Raw genomic sequence first — 13025 nt, 5'->3', positions numbered from 1 at the left:
AATCAGTTCAGTTCAACTTCAATCAGTTCAGTTCAGTAAAAATGAACATGCCCTAACATTTATTATAACACGGAGGGAGTACTAGTTTTTTTTCTAGCACTTGAACCCCACCTTTAAGCAACTTCCATGGCCAGATTATCAAACCATCAAAACAAACAAATAAGCTACATGCATCAAATTATTATGGATAGGGTTTGTGCCTTTGTGGTATGGGAGCATAATAAGAACCGATACATGAGATGATTGACCCCAATAATTTGATTAAATGATTGGAAAATCTGAGATCCAAATTTCAAGCCTTCTTTGAATAAAAAAAAAAAAAAAAAATTCAAATATAATAAATTCATGCAAATTGCCGTAATCCAAAAGAACAAACTTAAAATATCTTTCATTCCCTCCTACCATCGGCAATTTTTTATAATAGAAAAAAACCCGGGAAAGCAAAGGTTACCAAACAAAATCCTAACCGTACAAGTGGCACGATCGGAAAGATGGCAACTTGAAAACTCGGGTATATAAATCGGAAAAACTCAAAGGTGGGTTTAATGATCAAGTCTTAAGATTTTTAGCTGAGTGAATTCCTCATTACAAGATTTGCATTCTCTCTCTTGTTGAATGCATTTCTTTTTTTGAGCTCTTCTCTTTTTCTATCATTTCTTCTCTTTCTTCTTTGATTTATCAGCCGTGCAAGTCTTAAAGAGTTCATTTTACTCGTTGAATTGAAATGTAAGTTTGCCTTTCTTTTCTTATCATTTTTTTTTTCAAGTTTTTTCTACCTCTTATTTATTTAATGTGTGTATTGTACACAACAAGTTTAGTTTATCTCAGATTACATAAAAAACCAATTTTGAAAATTTTTGATTGTAATATATTCGTGTTGTAATAAGTTTATTATAGACTTATAGTGTTATATGTTCAATGTTGATTACTTGATTCCTTCCGTATCTAGATGTTGAATTTATTATACAATGGATATATTACATACAACTTAATCACCTAGATTTACGCTAAAACCATAAACCAATTTAAATTTGATAGATTATTATTTATGGAGTACTTCGTATGTGATTTGAGTAAATCGTACCATACAATCATACACCACGGATGTATCGTATAAAATAAACTTAATCACCTCAAATCTCATAAAAGTCGATTGCAAAATGCTTGTTTATTTTGTGATTTGGGCGATTCCCGTAATACCTGTTTTATGTATTGATTATATTCATGTTTGGTTTAGAAAAATAGATTTTCCTTTTAATTAGGTAAGTCATAAGTGTCTTCAAAAAAAAAAAAAAAAAAAAGATAAGTCATAAGTGAATTTGAAATTTTAAAACGTTCTTAGCTTACTATTTATGAACGCATTTCATGTTCTATTGCAATTTTCGTTTTTTTCGCTCTAAATTTTTTTTTCCTATTTGTTTGTGAAATTCTTTTGTATTGAACTATTGATGTTTTATTTAGTAACTTTGAACTTGAGAAAAAAAAGAAAAAAGTGATTTTGATGACTGATTATGAGATTAAATCTGGATGCTTTGTGCTAGATCTGTTTTGTTAATTAATAATTAATTTTAAAATTTTGTTTTGGGTTTTTTTTTTGTACTTCGTTATTTTTTGTACTTAGTTTTTTTTTTTTTTTTCTTTCTGTTTTTAGTGTCCCCTCTCCTACAGATCATCTTGTTCTTGTGAATTATTGGATAAAAAAGTACCATTTTTTTCCACAAATCCGTCCTTTTGTAATTTCGCTTTCAAATTTTGGTCGGCAATCGCAATCATTCCTGGGATTATCTGTCCACTCTCCAGAAAATCTCTTCATTAAAGCCAAGTTTTTTTGGTCTACTTTTTCCGATAATTAATTATGATCAATTGGACTTACATGTGTCCGTGCACAACTTTAATCTGACCATATATATGATCACGGACACTATATTATGAGATGGAGAGAGTATAAATAAAGAATTGTAGAATTTATTTCCGAACTTAAAAATCTCGATGTTTTTTTAATAATGTAAAAACCCAATTGTTGCAAAAATGAACTAAGGAAGTACTTCCATGATTGCCTTGAATCCCCACACATTTTGAAGCCTAGATTTTTGTACTCAAATATTTCATAATTGTCGAGTATAGCGGTAATACCTCATCTATTTTTTTATTTGTTCTGTCAGGCTGTCGGTATTGACAGTTGATGACCTGATACATGTATAAGTACACATATATATGCCTACCCAAGATTACAATTTCAATTGCTGATTTTATATTTGATTGTTGAATGTAAATGTGGGAGCAGCTAACTAGGCCGAAATGACGATCACACCTAAGATTTCTGTCAACAATGGGAACCTTGTGGTTCATGGGAAGACCATATTGAAAGGAGTACCAGACAATATCATCTTAACCCCAGGTTCAGGCAATGGCTTGGCTGCTGGTTCATTTATCGGTGCCTCGGCTTCTGATAGCAAATGCCTTCATGTATTCCCCATGGGCACTTTAGAGTAAGCATCTCCTTTTTCAGCTATTTCTTTGTGCTAAGTTAACATTGTTTCTTTTAAGTTTTAATTTCTACATGCTTGAACATGATAGAAACAAATCATCTAAGCTTACAGTAGAGAGGGGGCGTGTTTATAAGGAAGATACATGATCCAACATCCAATTATCAAACTCTAGTTAGTTTATCAAAACTCTAGTTAGTTTATCAATCTGGCATTTTCTTGTGTTATACTTTGTTAGTCAAATTAATGTTCCTAAATTTGTACGGGTAAATAATGGGGTGAGTTAGGAAAACATGATTCTAGCAGCCTTAGTTTATACTAATTGAGATTGGAAACTTGAACTTGTTCTGTTTAGTATCGAAATTCATTTTATCAAAGAGGTATGTTTCTGAGAGAGTATGATTCTGGTTGTAAAGAGGAAGTGAGAAACGCTTTTGTATGTTGATATGAGCTTGAACAAGTATGCCCATATAATTTGGTGAATGGTGATAAAGTTTACTTCATTCAACACTATATAGAGATTGGATAGCTCTACATAACTTGTGTTCAAGTGTTTCACACTTTTTACACACTCATATTGTTCTATTTTTCTTTTGCTCTTATGGAAAGGATGAGTAGTATGCTATGTTTGTAATAGATGATAACATTGTGTATTGGATGTGGCAGGGGTTTGCGATTCATGTGTTGTTTCCGGTTCAAGCTGTGGTGGATGACTCAGAGGATGGGAAAGTGTGGAAAAGATGTTCCCCTCGAAACTCAATTCATGCTTGTAGAGAGCAAGGACTCCACTGCAGAAGGTGAACCAGATGGCTCTCCGACAATATACACTGTCTTTCTTCCTCTTCTAGAGGGCCCATTCCGAGCTGTTCTTCAAGGGAATGAAATGAATGAGATAGAGATTTGCGTTGAGAGCGGTGAGTGATCTTGGCCATGAAAGTGCATGCTCGTAACTTGTCTTTAATTTGTCCACTCATTAAACTCTGGTAGACTAGTTTCTACATCTCAAAAATAGTATTGGATCAGATACTACTGCAAACAGAACCAAGGTGGAAATATGGTCCAATATTTAAAAAAACATAGATAACAGCTAAAAAAATGGAGTTTATACATGGAGTATCCTCTACTTTGCATCTCCAGCCCACACTGCGGCCCTGTGCTTTCATTGACAGTCTCCAATAGATTCTTCCACGATATGGAGACTAGTGTTTGAGTTTCATAGTAATAGTGCTGCTGTCATTAATCAACATTCAACCAAGCTGATCAAGTGCACCGAACAAACTATCATTCAAATCATTCATATAGATGGAATTTATTGTATTTCGGAAATAAATGGTGTCCGAAAGATCAGATACGACTTTGCTTTTTTTACGGTTACAGGGGATACTGCTGTTCAGACCTGCCAAGGGCTTCACCTAGTTTACATGCATGCTGGGACCAATCCTTATGAAGTTGTCAATCAGGCTGTAAAGTAAGTGCCTTTCTTATTCTAAAAAGGCTTTTTCTTTTGTAGATTCTCATTGAAATGCTTATGATGACATCCAAAGCCTATGGTGATCTGATAATTTATATTACCCATGGTTTTGTGAAACATGTGCTGTGATTAGAAATTAGGTTATGTGAAATTTGTTTTCCCTAGTTGTCTTCCTGCTGTTAGATACCGCTCCTAATAATTGTTTCTATATCATGCAGGGCTGTAGAGAAACATATGCAAACTTTCCGTCACCGAGAAAAGAAAAGGGTAAGCAAAATCTTTTGGTAGTGTCATTAAAGTGGTATTGCCCCTTGATTTTCTGTAATTTCTGATACATTATAACTAAATTTGCTATGGTTTCCTCCAGTTGCCTAGTTTTGTTGATTGGTTTGGCTGGTGTACATGGGATGCTTTCTACACTGATGTCACGGCTGAAGGTGTAGATGAAGGCCTTGAAAGGTACTGTGATGGTCTTATGTTAATCTCTAGATTCATGATAATACAGAATAACTGAATTCTTGCTGCTTGTTGCAGTTTGTCAAAGGGCGGAGCCCCACCACGGTTCTTGATCATTGATGATGGCTGGCAGCAAATAGGAAATGAGATTGTCAAGGATGAAAATTGTGTTGTGCAAGAAGGGGCACAGTAAGTACATGTTCTCAATCTTCTACAATATTTTCATGTAAAGCCTTTATATATGGTTTGTTATTAAGTGTTCAGATGCTCAAGTTCTAATACTTGCATGATTAGCTTTTGATGTTCTTAGAAAGGCTAATAGATGAGCAAATCTCCACATGTCATTCATGCTAGAATACGTTTTAGCTTGTTGCTACAAATCCTTTTCTAGAAAGGAAAAGAAAACGGAATCTAAAGATGTCCAGTCTTCAAGAATGAAATAGTGTTCTTAACTTGAATTATCATGTAATTTATGTGCATGTGAGTATGTGACATGTAATGATATTCTGGATTAATGGTAATTTTTGGTGCAATTTTTCTTTTGTAGATTTGCCAACAGACTAACTGGAATTAAAGAGAATGCCAAGTTCCAAAACAAAAAGAATGGTGAAGACAACAATCTGGTTCCAGGTCTGAAGCATGTTGTAGATGAAGCTAAACAGCGCCACAATGTGAAGTAAGTGGCCTAACCAGCTGATCAGTGATTTTCTTACTAGTTATGATCTAACGTATTTGCTATTTATTCTCTCTTCAAACATGTGACTTTTTGTGCAACTGACTAGATTAACTTGTTTGATACAAATTTTGATCCCAACCATGAACCATGTGGGAGTATTTGATGGATATAATGATTTATTCTAGCAGACAACATTCTTGTCAGAATTTTAATGACTTCCATTTTTCAAAAGTTGCTTATCGTTGATTTTGAGTTTATCCAAGTGAGCTATTATACCGTTAGAGCATTGCTAATTTTTTCATTAGAGTGGTATTGCTGGAACATGGCAAACAAGCGAGTTATGCCTTATAAAGTTTGTTTGAGTGATCCTACTTCTCACATGACTATACGAATGATGTCTAAATATTCATATCACCTGCTTCTATATGATATTATGATTTGTCGCCTAGTTATCTGGGATTTGATGGCAATTTACCTGTGTAATTTGTTTGGGTGTTAAAGAAACTAGTGTGTGACTATAATTACAGAATGAGGAAGTTATGGTATAAAAAAAGAAAAAATAAATCATGCTCTGTAATTAACTTTGTTTTTAGTAAAACTTGGTTCCAATATCCTCATTTGGTTTATTTGCATTTGTGTTCTAGGAGTGTGTATGTGTGGCATGCTCTGGCTGGATATTGGGGTGGAGTTAAACCTGCAGCTGCTGGTATGGAACACTACGATACTGCTTTGGCATACCCAGTTCAGTCTCCTGGTGTATTGGGTAACCAGCCAGATGTTGTCATGGATAGCCTTTCTGTTCATGGTCTTGGTTTGGTCCATCCAAAGAAAGTCTTCAATTTCTATAATGAGCTCCATGCATATCTTGCTTCATGTGGAGTAGATGGCGTCAAAGTTGATGTCCAAAATATTATTGAGACCCTTGGCGCTGGTCATGGTGGCAGAGTTTCACTCACCCGTGCATACCACCAGGCACTTGAAGCCTCCATTGCAAGGAACTTTCCTGATAATGGATGCATTTCTTGCATGTGTCACAACACTGATGGTATATATAGTACCAAGCAGACTGCTGTTGTGAGGGCTTCTGATGATTTCTACCCTCGGGACCCTGCTTCCCATACCATACACATTTCCTCTGTGGCTTATAATTCACTTTTCCTTGGAGAGTTCATGCAACCTGATTGGGATATGTTTCATGTAAGTATAATATTATCCATGCTACTTTTCCTTGACTATTTATAGATGTATTGGGTGTGTGAGGTGGGATCTCCCATGCCACTTTTTCTGTCTTAAATGAGTTACTAATACTCAGAACTTTGCTTTGCAGAGCTTGCACCCAGCTGCAGATTATCATGCAGCAGCTCGTGCAGTTGGTGGATGCCCAATTTATGTGAGGTAAGGAGATGGTTTATACTTTTGCTACTTTTTCATTAAATCTTGGAAATGTTTTTAATGCTTAATATGAGAACTAAAATTTGTAATTCCACAGTGACAAGCCAGGGAATCACAACTTTAAGCTTTTGAGGAAGCTGGTTCTCCCTGACGGATCAGTACTACGTGCTCGCTTGCCTGGAAGGCCTACTCGTGATTGCCTCTTTAATGACCCAGCCAGAGATGGAACTAGGTACAGTTCACTGCATTTCAATTTTTCTGATGTGATTATTTACTGTTATCAATCATCACCTGTCAAACTTGTCACTGATATTGTGCTGAACGTTGCAGTTTGCTCAAAATTTGGAATGTGAACAAATGTTCTGGTGTTGTTGGCGTGTTCAACTGCCAGGGTGCTGGGTGGTGCAAGATTGAGAAAAAGACCCGCATACACGATACAGCTCCTGGAACACTTACTAGTTTTGTCCATGCCATTGACGTGGATTCCATTGCTGAAGTAGCTGGGCCAGACTGGAATGGGGAAGTGATTGTGTATATGTATCAATCAGGTAACCATTACCTTAATCTGTGAATTCCTAGGAAATTGTTCCATTTTTCCCTTTCTATTTTTTCTTTAGAATTTTGAGGGGGGTCGATGGGGTGGTTCATAGCAAGGCATGAAGGCTAGTTGATGTAGCCAATTTGGAATAGAGTCTAGTTTATCTAACAGTTGAACTCTAATAATTGCATATTTGAATCGCAGGGGAGATGGTTCGGCTACCTAAAGGAGCTTCATTGCCTGTGACTCTTAAGGTCTTGGAATATGAACTCTTTCACATCTGCCCTCTTAAGGTAAGTCCTTGCATTTTATGTTTTTGGATTGTTACTACTTATTATCTTGATATCTTCCCATACATGTAGCTGGAATAACCAAGTAAATTAATACGTGCTGAAGTAAAGACCTTTTGTGTGCAGGAAATTACAAGCAGCATTTCATTTACACCAATTGGATTACTTGATATGTACAATTGCGGTGGGGCAGTAGACCAATTTGATGTTCAACTATCATCTGACATGAAAACTGAGCATTCTAATGGCGAAGTTCCTACAGAGCAGATAAACTCACTCAGCTTCACACAATCTCCAACTGTGATCAAGCTCAAAGTACGAGGATGTGGCCGGTTTGGAGCTTACTCTTCCCAGAGCCCATCCAAATGTACCGTGGATGGTGTGGAGACAGACTTTCAGTATGATTCCGAAAGTGGTCTGCTGACCATAACCCTGCCAGTCCCACAGGAGGAGATGTACAGATGGTCTGTTGAAATCCAAGTATAATCAACGGGTTCAGAAATCAGAATATCCACATTCTTTCAGAATATTGCCACTTTGCTACTGCACGTGGGTCGGCGGCACTGCAGCTGATCAATTCATGGTCCTTATGATCAATTGGGGGTTGGAACTATTGCAAGAAACTTATAGAGGGGTAGCAATGGTTATCACATATCAGGGTTTTTGTTCTGTATTTTAGAGTTAGTGAGAGCAAGAAAATAGTGTGAGGAAAATAGTAGAGTAGGGTGTTATTTTACTTGTGTGCAATAAAAGTAATCCATTAGCTTTTATACTGAAGTTGTTTTCGTCTGCTCAAAGAAAATTTTACACTCTAATGTCATTGCTTTAAGTTCGTGCAAAGTAGTTCGGTTTTACTTGTCACATTACTAGTTGAATTTTTTTTTTTACACGATTACAATTCAGACTCGACTACTCGAGGGAGAGAGACGAGAATGAAAAGTAAATTACTGGTATTTCTAAAACAATGTATTAGAAAGAATATCTGGATCAAGTCTCATCCTGATCCATAACTGAGTGGCAAAGCCATTGGGCCATATAAGGAGGCTTCGGTTGGGGCTTTAATAGACTGACCACTTCTATCTATGCTAAGATTGCTAACCAGGTTCGCAAATCATGCCTCAAAAAAAAAAAAAAAAAAAATCATTAATTTTGAATGATTTTTTTTTTGAAATACAAAATTTTTGAATGATTAAAGCTTATCAAATATTTGATTTAATTCTTTCAAAATAAAAATATATATGATTTAATTATGTTTTGATACAATTAAGGAAAAATATACGAAGTACATTTTTTTCTTTTGGAAAACATTTCAACCTATGTTTTCACATTTATTTAACAAACCAGGCCATATAAATGGAGTTAAATTGTATTATATGAAACATTTTACACCAAAACAAACAAAGCATCAATTTCGAAATTCGGAATTCGGAGTTCACTAGTAACATTTTCCCGTACTTAAATTACAAGTTATTCAATCTTTCAAAAAAAAAATTACAAGTTGGTCTAGCCGATTTTGTTTTAGTGTGCAAATGGGTCTAAAAAACCGATTATTAAGGAATCTATTATTATAAAGCCTGGAATGGGGGTCATAAGAAGGTTCAAGTGTGTGTGGATTCGAAGGTGGTGGTCAGAATGTTGGTGGAGAATAATTCCCCCAACTCTCCTTACATTCATATCGTTCAAAAGTGTTGCGCTCTCATCTCTCACGAGGGTGAGAAGTCACTATTCAACATTGTTATCATCGTGAAACTATCCGGGCCGCAGATTGGCTAGCCAATTTCAGGGTAGAAGCGTCTCAGATCAACTTATTACTTTCTTCTCGGCGATCTCGAAGAATCTGGAGGCTAGTGCTAGCATATCTCAAGTTTCTAATCAAGGGATTTTTTTTTTTGACATGAAGAGATTATATATATCACATACATTATTATTATTATAACAATTGTAATATTAAGAAATTTATTATTCATATCATATTAAAGTATGGTATTTTAAGAAAAGGAAAATGAATTCTTATAATTGTACCCTAATTAATTCTATCATTTCATCACTAATGACTGATTGAAAATTAAGAATTAAAAAAATAGTAATATATGGACATCACCTACACCTTTTTGATTACTGCAAAAAGTCATTAATAAAAATAAAGATTATGATCATTTATAAAAACAAACAAAAAAAAAAAAAGGAAAGTGTTAGGATAGAAAGTATATAAGTATGTAGAGTATTTTACAAACTCTTAAATGAACCTAGTACACAGTTACACACTAATTTATTGTGGACCACTAATATTATAGACACTATGTTGTTTTATTAATAAAAAAAAGTCACTATAATCAAATAAAGGTTATTATTGTTGAAATAAATGAAAAGTCATTGTGATATTATAAAGGCAATAACAGGTTATTTTAGTTTTTTAATGAAATTTTTATATATTGGTCAATATAAATAATAAAGATTACTATGTTAAATTAAATTAGGGTCGCTACAATATTAAATGTCACATAAGTTTTAATAAAGGTTACTATGTTAAAATTAAGGTCACTATGTTCCATATAACCGCAGTTACGTGCGTATAAATTAAACCTCGCGTTCACAATAATATTATAATTGTGGACTAGGTCCACGCAAGATTTTTTTGAGAATATAGGGATTGATTGATGATTTAAGGGCCTGTTCACATTTACTTAATTTCAGTTCAGTTCAGCTCCAATCAGTTCAGTTCAGTTCAGTTCAGTTCAGCTCTTAGTTTCCCTCTCTCATAAAATATTCATTTCAACTCAATTCAGTCCAGTTCAGTTCAGCTCCAAACAGTTCAGTTCAGTTCAGCTCAGTTCAGTAAATGTGAACAGGCCCTAAATGTCAAATATTTTCCATTTTTCCCCGTGTATATTTTTTTAAAAAAAATAATGAGTTATGTAATAACTAATTGTCCAAAATGTCCCAAATCAATATTATTTAATGAACAATCGAAAATTGTGTATAGATAGATATTAAGGTAATTGTTTATAAGAGGATTCTTGATATCGAAGAGAATTTTCGATACACCCGGGTGCACCATGCCCAAAGATTAGGTAATTGTATGTCAAATTGTCAATTAATAGTCTTTTGATACTCCCTCCGTTTCAATATGATAGTCCCATATGGAATCAATCATATAAAATAAGAAAAGAAAAATATTTGGAATCTAACATTAAAGTCAAAAACAATTCATAGATAGTTTTGCCTTTTTTAAATTTTTTTGATTGTTTTAGGAAACTGTCAAACATAATTGCATAATTCAAGGGAATAATTTCTTTACTTAGAGTCATGTCATCAATTCACAATTAATGAATTTAACCAATCAGAATTTAATATGTATAAAATAGGAAATAAAAATTAAGTTGAAAGTGGAATACATTCAATATGAATAGATCTTTTTGAAACGCCCAAAATAGTATATGAGACTAACAAATTGAAACGGATGGAGTAATTTTTATTGCAACTTACTTTGCTAAAATTTATTGTACAGGCTTAACGATACAAAAGCGATAAAATTAATGAGATTTCTAATTAAAATAGGCATAATCAATTTTCATTAATATTGGATAATGGATATTTGAAACATCTGATCCAAATGGTTTCGGACATCGTATATCGGATATATGAAATTTTCGGATCGGATTCGGATATCAATTTCTGATATCCGAAGATTCGCATATTTGATCCGAAATGTGACTTTGGAATGTTTGGATCAAATATCCGATTTGTAATCAGATCTAATCTCTAGTCTAATTAATAGTGATGTTAACTGTAATTTCTTGTTAAAAAAATAAGATATTGAAAATCTCAATTAGGAAAGAGAGCTTGGCCAACTACCCAATTAAGCTCCCATCCTAAGTTTTATTGCACTTAAAAATCAAACATTTCCCATCACTTAAAAACATATTAACGCTACCTCTATCTACCTAGTATATCAATTAAATCTTCAAACAAACAACCACCACCTTAATTTAAATAACTCCTTTTGTTATTGTTTGTCACTTCAATATGATAAAATAATGGATATTTCACTAACCAAATGTATAACCTCTTCAACCAAAAAAAACTAATCACACATACTCCCACACCCAATCACCCATATGGCCATATATTATCAATACAAAATTACAAACGTGCACATAAAATGCATACTAATAATACAATTAATTACAATTTAAAACGCCACGTGTCAACGAAAACTAACACATATTGTTGCTAAACATTAGTTTTTTGAAGTCACACAACATACAATCAATACTTCATTAAGGTATGGGGTTTAAGTAACCCATACTTAAATTATCTTCACATCACTAGTTAATTATTCCTTATCATAATCATAATCATAATCATAATCATGTTATAGTAATAGCTTGTTGACTTGTTGTTAGATACTCAATCCTTGTAAGTTTTTTATTCCATGATTACATGTTTGATTATATATTTTGGAATTTTTGTCATCAAATTAATGATGATGTACATTAATTTGATGATGATGTACATTAAGACTTGAGAAAAACAATGAGAAAGATTGAGTAATAAAAAGCTGCACTCAACAGCCCATACCTTTGGAATTCATTCTCGATCCTTCACCCCTTAAAAATGTAACTATGAAGTTTTCGGTGTGACGCTAGAAACTTAAGATTTAGGGGGAGGTATCCAATCTCACACGCGTAAAAGAACTTTTTAATGTGGATATGGCATTAAAACATTCAGCAAATAGGCCAAATACAAACATTAAGTAACAAGTTGCCGAATTTTCTCATTGTACACCTGGATGTAATTACTAACATTTTCTCACCCCGAGTGTATTACAAATTGTACCCAAATACTATTTGATAAAGTTACGAATGAGAAAATCATTTTAAAATAAAGTGTGGGTCTATTTGTCTATATTGCTCATTATGTACTTTGATGGATAGTGGCTTGGATTGGACACCCTAAAAATTTCGAGTAAATGAGGTAATGAAATATGTCATTCACCTGATTGTCGCAATACAAAACTTTACCTTAGCTTTAGTATCAATGGGTTGAAGGTGATATAATTAATGATCATTACAAGGTTAATTAGATTGTGTACTTTTACTATCTCTCTATGTGATTTATGTCAAAACTTTGGTACATTTTTTCTATTTGTATATGTATTAATTCTATTCTTCATTGGTTAGAAGATAAAAGGAGCCTAATGCAACGACATGATATTAATTTATTAATTAATTCCATCTAGAGGCATTATGTTACAAGATTTTATTTAAATAGAAAATCTATGCCAATACATATAATTATTGTTTATCAGATACACAAATGACAATGATAGTAAATATGATTTATATGGATGGTGTTGTAACACCTAAATTGGACGAAATGCTAATTAATTTCTGACATAATTACTTACGAGTGATAGTTTTTCTAATGGACCATGTTTATACCGTATAAAACACTTTGGCTGACCAATTAATTTGTAGGTCATCCAAACTACGTATTATTGTATTATATTACTCTAATTATGCCACATCATCTTGAACATTAAAAGAAGCTAAGTCTTGAAATCTTGGTTAATCTGTGGTACTATATGCATATACCGATATTACAATCAACTATGGAATAACAATGATATATTGCATGAATTAATGATAAATGATTTAATTGGAACATTTTTAAAGTTTGAAAATTGGCATAGATGATTAGGTATATGTATTTA

The 13025-nt window shown here is 33.5% G+C and overlaps 1 protein-coding gene across 1 annotated transcript; it reads left to right on the top strand.

Annotated features, from left to right (window-relative positions):
- The first annotated feature begins 248 nt into the window (after positions 1 to 248).
- On the top strand, positions 249 to 8149 carry LOC145606657 (putative galactinol--sucrose galactosyltransferase 2). The gene is made up of 14 exons (XM_081662466.1): positions 249 to 726; positions 2285 to 2489; positions 3153 to 3400; positions 3864 to 3954; positions 4176 to 4224; positions 4325 to 4416; positions 4492 to 4602; positions 4961 to 5089; positions 5734 to 6286; positions 6417 to 6484; positions 6579 to 6713; positions 6812 to 7029; positions 7224 to 7312; positions 7436 to 8149. Exons 2-14 carry the CDS (start codon positions 2299 to 2301, stop codon positions 7793 to 7795), a joined length of 2334 nt encoding a protein of 777 aa, XP_081518592.1. The 5' UTR covers positions 249 to 726; positions 2285 to 2298; the 3' UTR covers positions 7796 to 8149.
- Positions 8150 to 13025: the final 4876 nt, after the last annotated feature.

Source organism: Chenopodium album, chromosome 23 (genome assembly GCF_948465745.1).
Source record: "Chenopodium album chromosome 23, dcCheAlbu1.1, whole genome shotgun sequence".
In the NCBI taxonomy this organism is placed as follows: domain Eukaryota; kingdom Viridiplantae; phylum Streptophyta; class Magnoliopsida; order Caryophyllales; family Amaranthaceae; genus Chenopodium; species Chenopodium album.
This window is presented reverse-complemented; position numbering and strand designations above follow the sequence as displayed.